This window comes from Salvia hispanica, chromosome 1 (genome assembly GCF_029641045.1).
Source record: "Salvia hispanica isolate PSC_SH4W2 chromosome 1, Shi_PSC_v1, whole genome shotgun sequence".
Classification (NCBI taxonomy): Eukaryota; Viridiplantae; Streptophyta; class Magnoliopsida; order Lamiales; family Lamiaceae; genus Salvia; species Salvia hispanica.
In genome coordinates, this window is record NC_142692.1 from 5,742,143 (window position 1) to 5,763,633 (window position 21,491).

The following is a 21,491-nucleotide window of genomic DNA, read 5'->3' on the forward strand; positions in this document are numbered from 1 at the left end:
TTTTTAAGTGCTATTTTTAGTATAAAATTGATTTAAAGTTTAGGGTATATAATTGAAAATTAATTAGTGTATGTATAGCAAATGGTTTGTTACAATTTAATTTTCCAAGCTAAATTGTTATGAATTAAAACTTTAAAATTAGTGTCTAATGGTTCTAGTATATTCCTGAATAATCAATTAGTGTATAGCACCAAACAATAAAAAATGAAAAAATAAAAACCACGAAATTTGGTAGGAGTATAAATCTATATGAAATTAGATAAAACAGCTACCACAATTGGTTATAAATAAAAGGCCAGTGATAGGCCTACTATGGGCCATACACCATGACACTTTTTTTCTCTACTTATTTTCATTATTTGGGACATGGTCTGTCACAAAAATTTCAAATGCATTATTTTATTTATACACGAAAAATAATCTTAAATCCATTTAAATGTAAATTTTAAAATTAAATAGAAATACAAAAGAAAAATGTTACTTAAATCATTCTTAATGAAAAATAAATTAATTTCATCGGAAAATAAAATTATTATAAAAATTAATTGAGTCATTTTTCTCGAGAATTTAGTAGTAGTAATAATTAAATAAATTATATATTTAGCAAAAAAATAATGCTCTATCTTCCTCTATTTTATTTACTTCCTTTTTGAATTTAGACACTCTCTTATTTTAATTTAATATATTAAGTACTTTTTTATGCACTCTTAGGAATCCCAATTTATTATTTTAGTAGTTCATACTTAAAGAGTCCTAACTCAATTTGAAATAAATGATATATACGTCCCACGATCCACTAATTTATTATATTCATATTTTATTATAAAATTAATTTACAAAAATGTACTCCCCACATTTTTCTTTCTACGTGTCCCATAAAAAATGTCACATTTCTTTTTTGGTAAAAGGTTTCTCTCACCTTAATATAAATATACTAATTTCTCTTTTTCCACTTAATACAAAACAACATCTCCTAAAATCACGTATCATTATTAAGTGTGTTATCTATTATGGAACTGGAGAAGTATTATATTTTAATTTCACAATTCTTTTTTAACTACTGTCCTTTATATTTTTAATATTAGTTGCTAAACTCAAATGGAAATCCTCATGCTAATAGGAGAGATGCCTATATAACTTTTACATAATGGATCCGCCGAAAGAAAAGAAAAAATGGAAAATAAAGAGGATGGGTTAAACAGTAAAAGAGAGTTCAAAAAAAAAAAAAGGCGGACCAGGTCTTCCGGCATGGGCGGCGGAATGAGATAAAAATAATGGTGGCGGGAGCAGCGTAGCAGCGGTGGCGGAAGCAGATCCACTCAGAAAAGAGGCACGTGCACCGCCACCACCTACACGTTTTGTGGAAATATGACCAAGTCAATTTGTCCCCACCTCCCTATTTCACACTTTCTTTATGTCGGTTATCACAGTTGGATTTTTCTCTTTGATTTGTCCATTGTAGTACTAACTGACAATGTGATTGATACTCTATTATATAAACACACAAAATTTAACTATCAAATTATAAGGAAAAATATTTATATTATTTATTATTTTAAAAAGTCGAGACCGATTCAAAAAAAGTTTTTAGTAAATAGTAATATTCTCTCTGACGTATTCTAAATGGTGCATTTCTTATTCGGTACGTGATTTTATGTAGTATTCCCTTTCGTCCTGCATTACTCGCACTTTTCATTTTTAATCGTAAATTTGTGATTGATTTTTTAATATAATTAAATTAGTATTTTAAGTGCAATGAGAGGCCACTTAATAAGGAAACACTTAATTAACTCTAATATTATATTAATATATAATACCATAATTTATATTTTAAATAAGAATAATGTAAGTAGTTTGGGACGAGCCGAAATGGAAAAATGTCAGTGATATTAAAAAGGGGAGGTATTGTTTTGTAAGTAGAAAGAGAATAAAATAAGAGAAAAAAATTAGAGAGAGCGAAATTTTTATTTTAAAAAGATATATCATTTAGAGTGAGACATTAAAAAAGAAAAAATATACTCCACAAGCGAGTACTTGACATTGAGGGCAGGGAACCCTAATTTATTGTAGCCCGTTAGATATAAAAACCAAAACGTAGCTATTGAGAAATAAAGTGAAATAACTCGTTAACATAATACTATTACAAAAATAAAATAAAATAAAATAAAATAAAATAAATAGTATGAACTGTGAAGGGAGCATCTTTTTCTGTATTGGATACAAGGGAAATTTTACGGAAGACAACTTTACCTTGAAACTTGTAAGTTCTCTTTGCCGAAAAGATCAATAATAATTTTCTATTTATTTTGTGGCGATTTAAACTCTCAACATATTTGTGGGATAGAGTAACTATTAGCATGGCTGAATTTGGCCACGTGAAATATGTGATTTTGTTTAATGCTTCCTAAAATTATCAGCATTAACAATATTTGAGTAATCTTCCCGTCGCAAATAGGAGTTCCATCTTTCTATTTTGGACCATTCACGAATAGGAGTTCTGATTTATTATTACTATAAATATTTAAAAAGCTCCACATTCCACTAACATTCCACTCACATATTATTTAAAACTAATATATACAAGTGAGACTCATATTTCACTAACTTTTCTTCCATTCACTTTTCTTAACATTTCTTAAAATCCGTGTCAGATAGAAATGAGCTAGACTCTTATTTGCGGACGGGGGAAGTACTATAATCCAACAAATAGTACTAGAGTAGTATAATTAATGATGATTATACATTTATTTGTATTAATATATAATTTGTGGAGGGGGGGCTAATTATATTGTTGTCTCATATCGATATATAACATGCACATGTCTAGACAGCTCGACTTTAAACTTCATGTATTTATCTTATTTTATTGTCATCGGAAAAAAAAAGGGTAACAACTATATTGTGGTTGTGAGTTGTGAGTTTGTGATGGGGAGAGTGAAAGACAAGGTCGAGAAGCAGACTACTAGGATACAGACTACTAGGATACTGTATATATCAATATTAATCACATGATGTGTTTCACAAACGCGTATAATGCAGACTAGGATATTATACAGAACTTCAAACTATAATTTAGACTAATAAATTTTGAGATTAAATATCTTGTTTGATTAAAAAAAATTGTGTTTCTCTTCCAATGTAAGTTTGGTTGTTCGTTCTATTAAACAACCATAACTTAATAAATTAATGATCGAATTTATCAGGTTGATTTGTCAAATATATCCCTACCTTTAAAATTGATTAGTCCTATCTTAACTTTTGACAATATCATTCATTCTATTTTGAAGTATTCAACTTAGTAGGTGTCTATCCTCACATTTATAACTTTGTGTCAATATTATTAATTGCTTTTACATCATTGTTTCTAAAAATAAAAAATAAAAATAAAAATAAAAATGAAATGTCAATATCCTCATATTCAATTATTTTTAGAGCAAAATAATTATCCCCCAATAGTCATGTCACAACTCAACTATTGAACCAACGCTCAATGACAATATTGATATAATTAAAAAAAAGTAGAGATATAAATGATAAATTGAAAATTATAGTAATAGAAGTAAAACAATTACTACTACAAATTATTATTAAATTGATAGAATTTAAAGATGGAACATAAATAATAAACTCACTAAAATTAAAATATATTGAATTATTAATAACTCTATATCATGCAAAGTCTAGGTCTTCGCAATCCCTTCCCCCACGTCAAGAACACTTTGCCACACATTAAATTTATCCTTATCTCTCTGTTTAATGTACTAAGTTTTTTTTTATATAAAAATACTCATTTTTTCATGCAAAAATATCTATCAAATTTACAGATTTTTATTATTTTTATTCTCCCCGTCGTCAATTCAAACTTAATTTTATTACTTCGAGGTTTCATATACTGATATACGTATTTAATACTCTAACAATGACAATAAACAATTTTTTTATAAGTAAATAGATTAAAAATCGCTTCACAATAGACTCAAATTTGAAATTTATAACATTAAACTACCTCACTCACGTCGTATTACGTCGATTCAAGGGAAAAAGAGAGTAATATTTATTATTATGATAATGATAATAAATAAATAAATACTTAACAAATAGTATAAATAGTAGTAGTAGTGGGAGCACATGATCGAGTAATACATGCTTCATATTTATCCTCAATCCAGAGTCCAGACGATGAGCATTATCATCGTTCTTATCTACATTCTTTGCATGTATAGGAAAAACACAAAAAGTGGATAATTTACAATTTAGTGGATACTATCCAATTCAATATACTACTGGTATTAGTTTGTTGTGTGTATATATGCACAATCGTTATATTTTATGATTGAATACGCGCTATGTTTAGTTTATAAAATTGAATCTTATAATTTAAATTTAGATGAATAATCATATGACAATAAATCATATTTATTTCGTTTGAATTAAAATAATCTCATAATTTAATCATGGATAAAATAATCTTAAGATAATGAGTCATAGTAACTGAATGACAATGGCATGCGCAGAAAAACACAAGAACCGGATATTTTCCAATTCAATACCTTAAAATTTAAATCTATCAATTTATTAGATGAAATTTTAAAAGAGAAATGTTTTGTCTATTAAACTGTGCTTCATAATCAATTTCACCAATTTCAACATGAACTCCTTTCAAATAGAACTAGTTGTAATGAATAAATCTAGCTAATTAATCGGTTATCAAATTGGGAATTAACTTTAATAAATTTCGTAAATTAAAATTCGTTCTCTTAGACTGTTAGACCATCTCCAACTATACTCCATAAATGAGTTTTTGTGTAGAAATCTTCTTCAACCATACACCAAATTCAATCCATTTTTGGTGTTTTTTTTAAACGATACCATATATGGTGTTACTGCAAAAATTTTGTGAGACGAAAATCTAAAAATGGTGTAAATTTTGAATTTGGTGTAAATGGTTGAAGTAAAACTACTTTTTGGTATAACGTATATTTAAAAATGGGTTTGAGCTTTGTAAATGGTTGGAGATGGTCTTAGGAGTGTATTAGCTCTGAAAAGTAATGTTTTTTATTCAATAAAAATGTAAGTATTGATTTTTTTAAGACAAAAAAAAACTGGAACAATATTTTCCTTTTAATTTGAGACAAAATATAAGGTGTATAAAATCCAAATTAACCCTTTAGGTTTGGGGATTGGAACCACGCGCCGGCGCCGCCGCAAGTGGACTATTCCAGCATTTACTTCCAGTTACCTTTTACACGTCACGTGATTTGTAGGTATGACGTCATCGGGTATCCCCGTGTTGACGTCAGCTGGGCTCCGGTGGCATCAATCGACGGTAATTGCCTTCAATTCATCATCTGTCACCACCTGCAAACGGAGTATTTAATACTCCTACACTAATTTATTTATTTTTCCCATTATTTTTTAAAATAGAAAACTTGCTATTTCCGTTTATTTAAACTCAAAGGCGTTGCGTTCCTTTTTCACTTGTGAAATGAAGGTGAAGCTTGAGTTGCTCATTGGGAGTGGAAGACAGTGCTTGAGGTGCCATTCTATTCTTTCTCTTCCCTCCTCCTCAATTTTTCAATATTTACCATTTTTTTACTATTGTTTTTGTTATTTTTCACTTGTTATTCTTGTCTGCATGTCTGAAACTTGGATTAATGATGGCTGATAGCTTTATTGTAGAATTTAAGAATACTAGAATACAGTAATTAACTGAAAAAGTTCTGAAGGCATCTTTTGAGTACTTAAAAATCGAGTCTTTGCAGTTTATTCCAATTTTGGGTCCACTTCATCATTGAGTTAGCATTGCATGAACTGATATCTTGATTTTTCAGGAGATTGGAATATTTGTATCTCTGTTGAAAATGGTGTTTTTTTTTCTGGGCTAAATCTATAAAAAAAACCCACAAGTTTTGCATGCCTTCTTCAACTAACAAGAGATTGAAATAACAGAAAGGCAATCCACAGTTTTGTATTTTGTGGATACAGTGTGAAACTTGATAAACTCTTACTTTGAGGGAGCTGCAAATTTCTTTGGAGTAGTGGCCTTGCAAGAACTGTTGGAAGAAGCATATAGAAGTAAAAAAAGTCTTGTTAATAGATTAGTACTACTAATCAATACCAACTCAGAATTTGATGAATGAATTCTACATCTCTATTTGTTGTGTTTGTTACCGCAATGACCTTACCTGACACAAGGTGAATTTGGTCAGAATCTTGAAGTCTGAGTTTATTCAAATTTATTACACCTTTCTCCCACCATGTTTCCAGCATCTTCCATCTCTGTCAGATATGGCTCTTGAGTCTTGACATGTTTTCAAGATGAGCCATGTACTGGGCAGGCATGTGATGTGAATATGTATTTTGACAAACAATGATTGTGCTTGTTTTGTTTTCTTGTGTTTGGGCACATGCATTTCATTTTTAAATAAATGGGATCTCATTCTGTCTTGCCTTGATACACCTTAAACCATTCACTTTTTTTTTTTTGGTGGGTGTTAGTGTTTCTTGACTGATTGAATGTTGGATTTTCATTATTAAGCAAATATGCCTAATTGGACTCATTTTGCAAATTAATGTTAATGATACATGGCTGCTTTTCTGCAGTGACAGTTTCTTTATTGGTTGTATTGATATGAGAAACGGTCTAAGATATGAGAGCTGACTTCAATACTTTTTGGAATTGTTATTGATTTATCATTTGGCAGAAAAGAAACTGAATAGCTAAATTTGATCATGTACCTTTGAATTGTTTAGGCACTCAGCATCAATCTGTGAATATAAAGGGAATTTTTGAAAGATCCAGCCCTCAATCTGGCTCTTATCCACCTTGCTCTCTCTGTAAGCTTCCTAAGCCTCAAACTGGGGCCGTTTTTTGACAGTTATCTAGAGCTTGTTCAACCATAGTGAAGCTCGGTGCCATGGAAACAAAGGTCATTAGTGGAGTCGAGTTCTCAAGCCTCCCTAGTAGCTACATCCGCCCTGAATCCGATAGACCGAGACTATCTGAAGTTTCAGAGTGCAATGATGTTCCTGTCATCGATTTGGGTTGTAAAGATCGTGGCTTGTTAGTGAAACAAATCGGTGATGCATGTCGAGAATACGGTTTCTTTCAGGTTTTCTAATAATATTCAACTGAACTACAAGTCTACATGTCTAAATCACCATTTTTTTACACTATATATATATATATATATATATATATATATATTATATATCTTTTACCCTTATAATGTGTTGTACAAAATTTATACATAGGTGATCAATCATGGTGTATCGAAAGAATTAGTGGATAGTATGGTGAAGGTGGCTCATGAATTCTTCAGTTTATCCGTGGAGGAGAAGATGAAGTTGTACTCAGACGACCCTTCCAAGACTATGCGACTCTCAACGAGTTTCAACGTGAGGAAGGAGACTGTTCACAATTGGAGGGACTATCTTCGGCTCCATTGTTATCCCTTGGAGAAATATGCGCCCGAATGGCCTTCTAATCCCTCTTCTTTCAAGTAAGCCAAATTCCTTATCATATTATGTACTATTGCAAGAATTGAAAGTGACAATTCTTTATTGGTTTTGTAGGGATATTGTAAGCGCGTACTGCATAGAAGTTCGAGCCCTCGGGTTCAGACTGCAAGAAGCCATATCTGAGAGCCTAGGCTTGCAGAAAGACATTCTAAAGGATGTATTGGGAGAACAAGGGCAACACATGGCCATCAACTATTATCCTGCTTGCCCCGCACCTGATCTCACGTATGGACTACCTGCACATACGGATCCAAACGCTCTCACCATTCTGCTCCAAGATCTGCAAGTGTCTGGCCTTCAAGTTCTTAAGGATGGTAAATGGTTAGCAATAAAACCCCAGCCTGATGCCTTCGTCATTAATCTTGGTGACCAAATTCAGGTATACCGGAATTTCATTATAGATGTAATATTGCCCTTACAGGAAGAAACTGCATTATGGATCAAATCTTAGCATCTTCGATTTTGCTGAGTTAGTTGTATAACAATGTCAATTCGAACTTCTCATTTCGAGCTCCTCCGTGGTTCCAAATTTCATAATGCCTCGAACGCTCTCTGCTTGCCAAAATGGTTTTCCAAGTTGCAAGAAAGTTCATTGAATCGATACTTATGCAGCTTAGACTTCTGTTAACCACTCAATTTGTGATATTACAATTTTACGAGATTATAAGCTTGACCTTACATCTGCAATGAACATTGGAAGAACTATGCCTCCACGGCAAGGATGGAGTCATGAATAATTCGATACGCATTGTGGTTTAGAATCCCTAAACAGAACGTTTACTTTGACTAATACTCCACATTAGATCGACATATATACATAATCAAACATGCTCAAAATTGTTGGATCTGTGTTTATGTGGTGGATTCTATACATCGTTTTTTATCTTTGCAACTTCATTTCTGTGTGTAGGCTTTAAGCAATGGGAAGTATAGAAGTGTTTGGCACCGAGCTGTTGTAAATGCAAATAGAGCTAGACTATCAGTTGCTTCGTTCCTCTGCCCGTGTGATTCAGCCAACATAAGCGCTCCAAAGGAACTGACAACAGGAAATGATCAAGCTGTCTACACAGATTTCACATATGCTGAGTATTACAAGAAGTTCTGGAGCCGGAACCTGGACCAGGAGCACTGTTTGGAACTATTCAAGAATTAGTATTGTGTTTTCCGATTTGCATCTCCTCTTCGAATTCTCTCCCTTGAAAACTTGATTTTAGCAGTATTTTGCATCCGTTGGCTCGTAGGTTTTTCCTGTTTGTGTCAATGGCATTCTATTGTTTTAGCATAAAGCAGAAGAGCTGCAGATTTAGTCTCATGTGTCTTAAATATTTCAATGTTAGTGTGGCTAAGTGTAGTTTTAGTATGAATAAGTGTGGTGCCTTATTGTGTAGCTATTTTGTTCACTATACATACATATTGGCAAGGTCAATAAATTTATATTCCAGTAATTGCAGCTTTATTATTTTTTCTGTTATTATTCCTTAGTGTGCCTTATCTGTCAATGCAACTAAAATATAGGGGTTAAATATTGATTAAAACGTTGTTATTAAATCAAAGTTAATGCTATAATATAAGTATTTAGACATGTAATAGTAAAATCCTAACACCTAAATTTACAAACACAAACATCAAAACAGAATGTGCAGAAAACAAGAATCTCAAAAACTATCTGCTGGCTTATGGCACAGGAACCTTTCTCTGATAATCTCTTCCCTCCATTCCCTCTTCCTCCCGGCTATAAATTCTTCTATCTTGTCGCTCAAACCATCGTCTTCATCCTCTCCGTCATCTTCGTCGTCGCCCTCGTACCCGCATCCATCACTATCACCATCAAACTCATCGGTTTTTTTGAACTTAAACTCATGATGTTCCTCAATGTAATTGACCACGTTCTCGCTGCCTGTGATCGTGTCTCGGTCACGATCAAGAGATAAAGATGCAGAGATATCATCATCATCTCTGATCAAGTTTGAGTTTGGATTATATCTGTCAAGTATGGCTGCAGCAGCAACGCAGAAGACAGAGATGAAGATTTGGACATGATCCCAATATTGATTGATAGAGAAGAATTCTAGCAAGAGCAAGAAATAGGTGTTGATGGTTAAATATGAGGTAAAAAGGAGTGTAGGTTTGGCTTCTCTCATTAGTTTCCTCTTTTTCTCTCTTGAGAGACTGGTAATTTCTTCCCTACTTACTTATAATTGTAAGATTAGAATGCTTTCCAAACAAACATGTTGAAATACTCTGTTTTGTGACATCATGTGTTGCAAGTTTCTAGTCAAAGTTAGTAGTAGAATTTAACATCCTTTTTGCTTCTCCATGTTTGTTAGGTTTTGTCCTTTTTTTTTTTTTTTCCTTTTTATTTGTGATATTACTTAGAGAAATACAAGAAATTATTTGTTGTTGAAGTTCTTCTTTGATTATAATGACAATCTGATAGAGAGAGACTATCATCAAACTAGTAAAGAGAGATCTGCATAGCTTACTAATCACTGCCTAAATGAATATTGGAATCATTACATTAGTTTGATTATATTACAGAGTAGGTAAGACAGTTACCTAAAAGGCAGCTGTTTATCAGAGGTTGACTTCTTTACAAAGAGAAGACACTCAAATCTTATCCCACTCCATAATTTTTTAGTCACTCAAGAACTTATTAAGTAGTAGCATAATGTTAAGCAATTTATTTAGACTTATAATGTTGGTGCAGCCTGGCGATATCCACGTGTCCGTTTATTAGTAAGAGTGAAAATAAGACGTAACACGAAATCTGTCATTGCACAAGCCTGATAACCATCAATACATGTTAAGAATGGTGAAAAGAGCATCAATTTTATGCAGCATTGTGTCATGGAGGTCACTTGTTAAGGAGGGAGACAATGATAAGTTTACTACTACTAGTTACTACCAAGAGTAAAACATCTTGATTGTTAAGACTATCCCTGCAGTGATATATTGATGTCGGCCGTGGAACTCCTCGACTTTTCTGCAGTCTGAATTGCTGCCCAGCCAGTGGGGTGGTCAGCAGAGCTGGAGCAGCTAGGCCCTTGGATGGTGCCGGAGATATTCTTGTCCTGGTTCGACAAAGGGGCGCCACCCGGAACCGATGCATTAACTGTGTACTGCTGCTTCTTAGGTTTGAGCTCATGGGAACTTCCCACTAGGTAACTTGCAACAACAATCTGAGAGAGGGAATATAAATAGCCTTCAAGAAATCAGCAGTGGCAATGATGGAGAGAGGGAGATGAAATAGAAGTATACCTTTACTGGAGTGGCAGCAACTGTCAATCCAGAAACCAAACCTCCCACGACACGACCATCAGCTCCAGACAAGGTTATGGTCATCATACCGGATCTTCCGTATTTGTCTGGCATCTCCGTTGGTGTGAAGGATCCAGAAAAGGAAAGGATTTCAAAAAGACCCTAGAGATCATTTATTGGAAGAAACCTTTTTAGTTATGATCATAGAAAATGGAAGCAAAGAGCAGCTATGAATGATGTAACACAACTAGACCTTACACATAATTTGGTTAGAAGCCCTATAATCATGAATGCTAACGGCTAAAATGCTTTATTAGAAACACTGATTATCGCATATGTATCTTTGTTAAGGTTAAAACAGAGGCAAAGTAGAATTTAGCAATGTTGAGCCACTATCCACTAAAATAGCCAATGCCTGTGTGGATTCCAGCAAAGATCACGTCATGGTGCCTTTCTAGAGAGATTGAACCACTGAATGGGAACAGGAATCGGGTCAAAACAAAGCAATTGCTCCAGATCTTATATTTGAGCCTGCGTTGTTTCAGTCTGAACAAGGAGGTTAAACTAACAATGATGGTGCAATGGTCATTTTTCTTGTGCCGTGTAGGTATGGACTCACATGATTCCATGGTGACCACTAGTTCAGCTCGGTGCAGTAACTTTGAATAAGAGAAGCTAAACATTATACTAAAGCACTACAAGAGTGAGTGTCGAAGTTCATGGATCAGAATGTATTGTTATACCCTAGCTGAGACGAATCTGAGGCAGCAACATATTAGAAATACACAAACCTTTGAACCTCATCATCCAAGTCAAATAGGAAGGAAAAGACAATCACATCTTAATAATGGCAATCTTGATCATGAGACCAACTACTTGGAAGCAAATACCATATTCTTTATATATGCCAGAACAAGATGAAACGTAGGTGCAGATACATTCAAAAAGGCACATTTACTCCTGTAACACAGTAAAAGTCTAAAAATTGTTGATGGTAGTAGCTCTTGAAGATAAATGAGAGTGGACAACACTAGTTATCCGATCTTGAGCAAGTACTGGAGACAATGCGAACAATGAGAATATTTCTTGAGAGAATTCTTCAATTATACTTCTGTTTGCTTTCACTGTGATTCAATCTAATAGTATGAAAATGTGCTGAGATTTCAAATTTTTAAATGCTACCTCATAAGTCAAGATTCCACCAGAGGAATTTGGATGTCGAAGTGTCACATTTGACACTCTCCCACTGCCAGATATTATGCACACAGCCCGCGGCCCTTGTCGAGAGAACTCCATTATCTTCAATGAGATATCCTAATAACCATAAATAAGTTAGGCAGTGAATGACACTGCGAGATAAGTTTCCTCTAGTTCTTGACAAATATACCTCGCCAGCATTCACAGTGATCACATGTGGTAAAAAACTTGAGCCAGTTGAACATTCAATCCAGTCATCTGACAATACAAGGAAGAAATAAGCAACTTGATCAAAGTATCAAATAAACCAATAATGAACATTGTGGGACATTTGAATTAAGCAAGTGCCACTAAGATTTTCCATTTTGAAACCTCATATATTCCAAGGAAGGGAACGTGACTGACAAACCTAGTTAAATAGATATATGAAATATATCAAGAACACCATAAGCAACGTTTCAAACAAATATGCATCTAAGCCCCAGCTGATGAGAAACAGAACGCGATACTAATACCTAATTTTTCTGTTCCGATTTTACTCTTATGCTTCTTCTCGGAAGTGGTGGCCCGGACCAGGGCACCTGGCTTAACATCCTCCCCATAGGCCTTGCCAGCAGTAGGTGGAGCAGACGATGATACCTGCACAGAAGAAAAAGCTCCGCTTGGTGATTCGTCCGGCTTATACTTCCTCGGCCGGCCTCTCTTCTTCCTCTCCGAGCCTGCTGCATTCATCACTGGTGGAGTCATTTGAGAAGTTCCAAATTCAGAACTCTCCATCCTTGGAGCTACATGGTATGTGGATGGAGCTCCATGCCCGATAACTGTCACTCCAGAAACCATTGCTTTCTCCGAATCCATAGCCTCTCTAATGTAGATTCTCTGCGATATGCTAATGCTAAAAATCTGACATCCCTTGAAAAAATTCAACCACATAAACTTGAGTTCATAACAGTTATTCTGCTCTAAGGCCAGAAGTAAGGAAATCTAACAACATGTAGGTAAAAAGATTCATAATTAATCAAGAAATGTTAAAATAGTGAACAATTAAGGCTAAATATTTTCCCATATGCTAAATATGGAAATACCAAAGATGGGCTTTCTTAATTCCAATCCACAATTTGAAACACCTAAAATCCCAATCAGCATTTTTTTCAATGTCCAAACCTGAAACCTTCTCTAACCTCATCCCAAATCCAAAAAGATTAAATCTTTTGCCACAATCACATGAAAAATAAGGAAGTGAAATCAAGCCATGCAAAACCCAGAAACAAACAAAACAAACAGAAGGTAAAAATACCCTAAAAAAAAACAAAGGTGACAAAATTAACAGAACAAAAATTCACAGCTCAAGTAAACTCATTAAATCAAGAATTTGGCATAAAAATTTTTAAAAAAAGGAAATAGGAGAAATTACACTCACACTTTTACACAGTAAACTATTACTACCCCTCAGCTCCAAGCTCCACTTACAGCTAATTACAGTTTTCAAGAAAACTGAAACTAATTTCTTGTTATTTCCACTTCTCTTCTCGAGCAAGAACGAATTTTGACTAAAGCCCACAAATCAAGAAACAAAAGCTGATGTGATTAAGTCGAGCCCGGCTCAGAAATTCAAGATCTAGGAGAACAAAACTAATTAATCCAGTGGAAATAATGGAGGTAAAGTAATAATCTTTATTAATGGAAAAATGTGAAAGCTTCTTTTTGAATTTAGAATTAATATTTTGCATTTAAAGGAGAAGAAGGCATTATTAAATGATGTATGGGGACCAAAGGAGTAGCAATTTGTCTAACTTTTCTGGTTCTTGCAGCTGACCTGCCTTGCCTTGTGTCCTTTTCTCTCAGATGTTTTAGCTGAGATGATAAACCACGAAAACTAGCTTTAATTACTAATTAAGCCACTCATCTTTTTAACGTTTGGGAAAAGATTAAGGTCAAGGGAGTGATTAGGACAGAGTTATTAATGTTGGTGATTGTGAGGTGGGACATTAAATTTTTTGTACTTCTTTTGGTTGTTTTGATAAGCTGTTTATCTATATTATGGATAAGCATAAGACAGTGGAGTAGTTATATTATTATGTATATATAGTTTAAATTTATTACTTATTTTATTATGCTTATCACATTTATGGTCAAATAGCTTTTCACTTTCAATAAATCTATGTGACAAATTTTGTACAACCAAATTCTTGTTTATTTGACAAAAAAATAGATTTATTTATGAATTTAATTAAAATATTAGAGCACTCCCAATGGAGTTCCCTTATTTCTCCCTTATTTCTCCCTAACTCCTGCCACATCAGCGCCACATCAGCATCACATTTTATCCCCAGTTTTTAGCCAACCCCTACAATGGTTTCTCCCTTATTTCTCCCTTATTTCTCCCTAACTCAACATTTCATTTTTACATCATCACTAATTTAATTGTTTTATTTTTATATATAATAAAGCTAGCTTATTTAATTTATAAAGATAAATCAAATAAATAGTAATAAAGTTCGTTGTATTAAACACGGGTACACATTACAACGAAGAAAATTAAAAAAAAAAAAAGTACACGAATGGAAATAAAAAATCAAAAAAAAAATTCAAAGAAAAAAAAATTCAAGGGCGGTGGGCGCGGTTTCTATTTGCCCACAATTCTTCGATGATATCGTGTTGTAGTGCTTGATGGGCCTCCTTCTGGTGTATGTCCATGAACGCCTGGAACCGTTCATGTTCGTTGTGCGGTACACCCTGGCGGGCGGACTCGGTTGAGACACCGTGACTCGATGATGCAACACTTGGGTCGTTGGTGACGTCGAGGACGCCTTCGTGTTCATCTTCGATGATCATGTTATGCATGATGATGCACGCATACATGATATCGGCAATATCCCCCTGGTAGAAAAAGCGCGTCGGACCCTTTACCAGTGCAAATCGCGATTGGAGCACCCCAAATGCCCTCTCCACATCCTTGCGCGCAGACTCTTGCGCTCGGGCAAAATACCTTCTTCTATCTCCGAGTGGGCATCTGATCGTCTTCAGAAACACGGGCCATTGCGGATAGATGCCGTCAGCCAGGTAGTACCCCATGTTATGCACATTGCCATTGGCCGTGAATTCGATGGAGGGGCCTAATCCGTTGATCCGCTCGTTGAAAAGGGGCGAGGAATTGAGAACATTTAGGTCGTTGTTCGACCCGGCTATACCAAAATAAGCATGCCAAATCCAAAGCCGTTGGTCGGCAACGGCTTCAAGAATGATGGTGGGATGCGTACCTTTGTAGCCGGTAGTAAACTGGCCTCGCCACGCGGTTGGGCAGTTCTTCCACTGCCAGTGCATACAGTCGATGCTGCCGAGCATCCCCGGAAAGCCGTGGGTCCTCCAGTGCCAATCCAGTAGGAACTGGCAGTCAGCTGCGTCCGGCGAGCGAAGGTAGTGCTCCCCAAATATCTCTCGCACGCCCTGACAGAAATTCTTCAGGCACTCGTTGCCAGTCGTCTCGCCGCATTGCAGATACTCATCGAACATGTCGGCGGACCCTCCATATGCCAACTGCCGGATGGCAACAGTGCATTTCTGTAGGGGCGATAGTCCGGGCTTCCCTGCTGCGTCTCGCTGGAGCCGGAACTCGGGGTAACGCGCGGACAACGCATTAACAATGCGCAGGAAGAGGGAGCGGCGCATTCTGAACCGGCGACGAAATACATCTGCCGGATAACGTGGTTCCTCCGCGAAATAATCGGCGAACAGCCGATCGTGCGCACCAGTGTGGTTGCGAGGGATGTATCGGCGCCGCCGGCGGATTGGCCGTTGGGGGGGTGGCTGCTGCATTCGAGCGATCTCGCTTTGTATGCAGCGGGAGATATAGTTGTTGATTGGGTTGTTGGCGAAACCCGCTACATCCCATCCGGTGGGAGCGGGAGGTACCTCTTCTTCGGAAGAAGAATGTGATATTTCCTCGTCGGACTGAGCACGAGACGATGAATCAGAACTCATTTAATAAAGATGGAGAGAAAAAAGATTGAAAATTTGTGTGAATGAAGTTTGTGGGTGATGAATGGAGGAAGAGGATGAAATATTTATAGGGGTGGGATAAAATAGCCGTTCGGCCAAAAAAAAAAAAAAAAATTTTAAAAATCGCCGATTATCGCCGAGCGTCGCCCACAGTGGCCGGCGATCGCTCGGCGATAATCCGGCGATAAATCGCCACTCGGCGAAGCAACGGTAACATTATCGCCGAATTATCGCCGACTTCGCCACAATGGCCGGCGATAATTCGGCGATAATCGGCGATTTATCGCCGAGAATTCGCCACCTCCATTGGGAGTGCTCTTAGATACATATATAGTACATGGAAAGTGCATAATATTGTGGTTATATATTTATGATTTTTTATAATTTTTTTATTTTTTAGAATTATATATGTAACTAGTGCCTCCTTTAATTCAAATTTTAAAAATAATAGAAAGAAAATTCAAATATAAATACAAAAAATGAGGTTAAAGGCTAATAAGTCTTTTTAACTTATCCACTTACTATATTTATAATTTTAATATATAACTAATACATCAAATTATTAATATAACTTTATTTTGGTTGTACAAAATTTGGTTGTTTATCATTGCTCATTCACTTTTGGAAAAGTGGAAGGTAGAATTGTAGTTGAAAAATATTTATTGGAAATGAGGAATAGGAATCGGTGGAGAAGTTTTGACGTGACAAATTGACTAAACTAGTACTCCTTCCGCCCCATTTTAGGAGTCCTGATTGAGTTCGGCACGAGTTTTAAGAAATGTAAAGAAAAATTGGTAAAAAAAGATAGTGGAATGTTGGTCCTATTTTTTTATATTAGTTTTATAATAAAATGTGGGTGGAAAAAAGTTGGTGGAATATGAAGCCTAATACCATTTAGGGAATATTCCAACCGAGACTCCTAAAATGAGACACCCAAAAATGATAAACCGAGACTCCTAAAGTGTGACGGAAGGAGTACTCTGCTAAGTAGTCCAGCCACAAATTTTAAGAAATATTATGAAAAATTAGTGGAAAAAAGTTTGTATTTTCTCCGTTCAATTGAAAATGACTTATTTTTCTTTTTGGGTTGTCCCAATTAAAATGATTCATTACTAAAAATAGAAACTCCTTTATCACTACTTTATTCTCTCATACTTTACTCTCTCCACTTCATACACAAAATAAAATTGCATAAATTCTCGTGCCACCCAAGAAAAGGGTCATCTTCCTTGGAACGGAGGGAGTAGTATATGAGTTCCATTTTATATACTATATCCTTTCCATTCAAGATGTTCACATTTTTTTTTTAATTTGTCTCACTCAAAATGTCTTCTATATTTGTAAATATCCCTTTCTTCTCTCCTTATTAAAATATGTATTCAACAATTTTTTCACTCTACTTAGAGTATCCACAATAGGGGAGCCGCAGCTCCGGGGGGGCACCCATGGGAGAGGCACGGTGGCGACTCGGCCGAGGCTCTTGGGCAAAAGCGGCGGCTCCGCCCAATTCCGATTTTTTTTAATATTCTCAAAAATTATTTATAAATACCTCATTCCACATATTTTCACATTACACACATTTTACACCCTTCTCTACAATTTTTATAATCTTAATATTTTATTAAATTATGAATTTTTTATAATTATTATAATCCGATAATTTTTATTCTAGATAAGTTAAAATATACGAAAAATGAAAAAAATAATTAATATGTGGCTTGGCTTTGTCCACCATTAGGGTGGACAAGTTTTTTTTTGTCGACCAAGTTTTTGTGGCTTGGACAGGGCCATGGGCTTTTCTATTATTGACAACCTTAGTCTATCTAATAACTTTTTCTAAAATTTTACTGTCACTTAAGAATATGGACATTTTGAGTGGACGGAAGGAGTGCTTATTCGCATCATAGATATCATATAGTAATAGAGTGATAATAAGTACTATTAATACTAAGTGAAATTTGAAAAGAATGAGTTAATGAAATGTGAATAAAAAATGAAACGAGGCTCCTATTTGCAATCGGTAGAATTGGAAAAATAGGGGTTCTATTCGAGGACGGGGTGAGTACTACTACTTTAAAATTCAATTTCTCTTAATTACTATCGATTTATATAAAAAAAAACACGATGTGTTTGTGACGTTCGAAATGGGGGCTATTTCATTAAAACAAGAAATTTTCATTTCATTTTTTATTTTGATTATGTAAGCTCGTTTTGATAACCTACGCACAAAGACATTCATTTATATGCTACTTAAGTAAATGAGAAAAATTGAAATTTAACAATTATATTGTCGATTCCATTTCGTAGAAAAATATACAGATTAGTACTTCCTCCGTCCCACTTAAAATGCAACATTTGAGAATCGGCACGGGATTTTATGTAGTGTTGTTTTATGAGTTAATGAAGAGAGAGTAAAGTAAGAGAGATGAAAAAGTAAAGACAGAGTTGTTTTCATTTAAGAAAACGTTTCATTTTTAATGGGACAACCAAAAAAGAAAAACGTTGCATTTTTAATGGAACAGAAGTTTCTCATCTAATTCAATTTTTGAAATGTATAACAAAGTTTCACAATATATTTAAATCCAATGAATCTAGTCAGCTTTATTTTTGTATCACTGTTAGATTATCTTACTATTTTCCTTGATCCGTTTTCCTAAAAATACAAACTTTTAGTTTTAAAAAATAAATTTCACAATCCATTAACATAAGTATCACTACTTTTTCCCTTATCTCTTTTACTTTATCCAGATTTTCTCTTTCTTCCTCTCACTCAATTTGCATAAAAACTCGTGCCATTTCCAAAGTTCCTATTTTTAGAAAACGAAGGAGAATTATTTTGTACTCCCTCCGCCCCATAAAAGTTGAGACAAAACTTTTAGCCACGGAGATTAAGAATTTATATTAAATAAATAGGAGAGATTAAAAAAGTAGAAAAGATAAGAGAGAGTAAAGTATATGATAGAAATAAAAAAAAGTGATTAGATGTTTTATCTTTTGTTAAAAAAAGGAAATGACTCAACTTTGTTGGGACGGACTAAAAAGGAATACGACTCAACTTTTTTGGGACGGAGGGAGTAACATTTGTACCATGATCTCCGCTTCTTGATTGGTCCTCCGCATTTATATCTTTCTCTCCTTAACTAACTATGAATATGATTGGCATTACTGAATAAACATTCTTCCCACAATTTCTTTCTTGTAACTACTCAAAAGGAGTCATGCAAGAAAATAAGAGATGAAGCTAGCTATATAGATAGTACTACTAAAGATAACAAAAAAAGAGGTGACCCAATTAGTGTGGAGTTGGAGGCATAAATCTAACTCCTGGGAAGTATCTGGAAACGTATTCTCGAGCTAGTGATTGGAGGTCACCATCATCTTCAACTTCTTGATCAACTGAGCTGCAAAAACTCACCATCCCCAACGACGAAGGCGAGGTCTCCACCATGGAGGAATTAAGCACCGGAAGCGACGATGGAGTGTGCTGAAGTGTCGAGATGCGAGCTTGAGTGTGCGCCAATTCGGCTTGGAGATTCACAACCTAAATGCACAACATAAGTACATTAATTTTGGTCAAATTTTAAATCGATATCAAACAAAATTGAATATAAATCATAGTAGTAGAATTTAATTTTTCGTTCATATACGAAATGGCGTCTTTTGTCGACTTTATTGTGTGACAAATGTAATAAATTCTTTTCATTCTTGTGATGTCGGTATTTATCCAATTAAATTTAGGCATGGCCCATTTTTGAATCCATAACCCAACTAGAAAACCCAAAACTCATTTAATGCAACTAAGTCCAAAAGAGGTTGCGTTTTGTGGCGAGTAAAAGGTCTTTGCCCTAAATTAAATTTTTCCGAAATCATCACAATTTTTTTTTTTCATCTATCTAATTTTCTACTACTATATGTCCAGACAACTCCTAAAACCTAACACTCACCCACATTAAAATGAGATCTTTGCTCCACAGACTACCAAATATTAAATTAAAATCTATATGATCCACATTAATTAACATACGTATACTTTTAAATTTGGAAAGGATATATAAAAATAAAGAAAGGAATATGAATATTGGGAGTAGTAATTTATATTACCATAGTTTGTTTAAAAAAAAATGATGTATTCAGGTCCTATTTTCATATCATTATCATACGTGAAAAAGAATTACACTATAATAACGAGGTGAAGTACAAGATTACATATCAAATCATCACATGAAAATAATTTTGAGAAAAATAGAGAGTAGGTATATATAGAAGTAGTGGAAGATTAATTAAAAACCTGCTGCTGAAGAGTGAAGATGTGAGCGACGCAGCCGTAAACGGGATCCCTAACCCTAGCGAGGGCCTCGTAGCAGAGCGTGACGACGGCGTCGAGGCGGCAGTGCGGCGGAATTCGCAGCAGCAATTTGGAGGCGTTGCTAGCCCCGAAGACCCTGTGCACGGCGGCGAAGTGGGCGGCGCCTTGATCGGAGTCGAAATACGGTGCAAATACGCAGCCTTTTACGCACTTGCGTCGAAGGAACTTGCACGCTCCACAAGGCCCACCACCACCTCCCTCAACCACGCAGCTCATCCTTTAATTTAATTGTTCAATGGATGAGATGAAGATGTACTCTACTTCTTCTTTTTTTATGAGGAGAATTGAAGATAGGGTTTTTTGGCTTTGTTGTTATGTGTCTATGCTCACACATATATATACTCAAGATTTTGTATTAGGTGGTGAGTCAGTTGATAGTACTTACATCAAGGGTAGCTTTAATCTCAAATTGTTAGTGTTTAATGATTCAATATGGAGTACTAAGAAAAAGCAAAGATTTGAGCCAGATATTCACATATAAATTGTTTTAGATTAAAAAAATGAGATCAAAATAGATTTAATGATCCATTTTTCTTTAATCAGTTTATTTCTGGAAAAAAGTATAGTATAATGTGGAGTTGAGATCAGTGACTGAATTAAGCAGACCATGATTTAACATTTTATCTCAAATTAATAGTCACATACTAAATTCACATTAATATAAGATTTTTTTTTAAAATCGAAATTATGGTGAAAATGTTATAAATTTAATAATCAAATTAAGGTTGTATATTGATAACACTGAGTGGTAGTGCATGGGTAAAACGTATAGATACAGCAAAGTGCAGAAATGAGAATGAAATTAATAAATTGCGTGAAGCAAAACAAGGCAATCAAGGGACAGCATTACTTTGAACCGCCGCAGGTACCCACTGCAACTGCATCTGCATCATCTCACTACTTCCCACGTGCGAGACAGACATCCCATCGTCTCTCCCACTACTCCCAAGTCTTTTCTGCTGTCATTTCCATCAATCTCTTCTCTCTCTCTCTCTCACACACACGACAGAGAGAAAGAGAGCGTTTACTCACTCAGAACCCTAGCCCCCTACGCTTCTACTTCCTTCGTCCACGATTAAGAGTCTCATTTCAGCGCGAGTTTAAGAAAAGAGGATGAAAGAAAGTTAGTGGAATAGGGGTACTTTACCAT

General features: G+C 35.1%; 3 protein-coding genes across 6 annotated transcripts; 1 reads left to right on the forward strand and 2 right to left on the reverse strand.

Moving 5' to 3' along the window:
• Positions 1-5,387: 5,387 nt before the first annotated feature.
• Positions 5,388-8,966, forward strand: LOC125222513 (protein DOWNY MILDEW RESISTANCE 6). Its single transcript, XM_048125173.2, has 5 exons — positions 5,388-5,535; positions 6,754-7,112; positions 7,255-7,502; positions 7,576-7,900; positions 8,432-8,966. Exons 2-5 carry the CDS (start codon positions 6,918-6,920, stop codon positions 8,672-8,674), a joined length of 1,011 nt encoding a protein of 336 aa, XP_047981130.1. The 5' UTR covers positions 5,388-5,535; positions 6,754-6,917; the 3' UTR covers positions 8,675-8,966.
• A 1,304-nt stretch (positions 8,967-10,270) lies between these two features.
• Positions 10,271-13,705, reverse strand: LOC125223181 (AT-hook motif nuclear-localized protein 1-like). Of its 4 annotated transcripts, none has more exons than XM_048126196.2 (6): positions 13,447-13,705; positions 12,492-12,879; positions 12,167-12,234; positions 11,962-12,093; positions 10,780-10,941; positions 10,271-10,700 (listed from the first exon to the last, which is right to left on the reverse strand). In XM_048126196.2, the coding sequence occupies exons 2-6, from the start codon at positions 12,832-12,834 to the stop codon at positions 10,455-10,457; spliced, it is 951 nt and encodes a 316-aa protein (XP_047982153.1). In that variant the 5' UTR covers positions 12,835-12,879; positions 13,447-13,705; the 3' UTR covers positions 10,271-10,454. The 4 variants fall into 4 exon arrangements, with proteins under 4 accessions (XP_047982153.1, XP_047982152.1, XP_047982151.1 ...); XM_048126195.2 differs by having other exon boundaries at positions 12,492-12,888; positions 13,447-13,704; XM_048126194.2 differs by having other exon boundaries at positions 13,397-13,704.
• A 5,499-nt stretch (positions 13,706-19,204) lies between these two features.
• On the reverse strand, positions 19,205-20,618 carry LBD19 (LOB domain-containing protein 19). The gene is made up of 2 exons (XM_048123509.2): positions 20,264-20,618; positions 19,205-19,516 (listed from the first exon to the last, which is right to left on the reverse strand). The coding sequence occupies exons 1-2, from the start codon at positions 20,555-20,557 to the stop codon at positions 19,268-19,270; spliced, it is 543 nt and encodes a 180-aa protein (XP_047979466.2). The 5' UTR covers positions 20,558-20,618; the 3' UTR covers positions 19,205-19,267.
• Between the last annotated feature and the right edge of the window lie 873 nt (positions 20,619-21,491).

Bases quoted from the DNA above. Each gene is read 5' to 3' on its own strand.
- LOC125222513 (XM_048125173.2), top strand. From the start codon at position 6,918: ATGGAAACAAAGGTCATTAGTGGAGTCGAGTTCTCAAGCCTCCCTAGT. The intron at 7,113-7,254 runs GTTTTCTAATAA...ATTTATACATAG, and splicing joins GAGAATACGGTTTCTTTCAG to GTGATCAATCATGGTGTATC. The intron at 7,901-8,431 runs GTATACCGGAAT...TTCTGTGTGTAG, and splicing joins ATCTTGGTGACCAAATTCAG to GCTTTAAGCAATGGGAAGTA.
- LOC125223181 (XM_048126196.2), bottom strand. From the start codon at position 12,834: ATGGATTCGGAGAAAGCAATGGTTTCTGGAGTGACAGTTATCGGGCAT. The intron at 12,235-12,491 runs GTATTAGTATCG...TTGTATTGTCAG, and splicing joins AATCGGAACAGAAAAATTAG to ATGACTGGATTGAATGTTCA. The intron at 12,094-12,166 runs GTATATTTGTCA...TATGGTTATTAG, and splicing joins TCACTGTGAATGCTGGCGAG to GATATCTCATTGAAGATAAT.
- LBD19 (XM_048123509.2), bottom strand. From the start codon at position 20,557: ATGAGCTGCGTGGTTGAGGGAGGTGGTGGTGGGCCTTGTGGAGCGTGC. The intron at 19,517-20,263 runs GTTTTTAATTAA...TTGTGCATTTAG, and splicing joins TCTTCACTCTTCAGCAGCAG to GTTGTGAATCTCCAAGCCGA.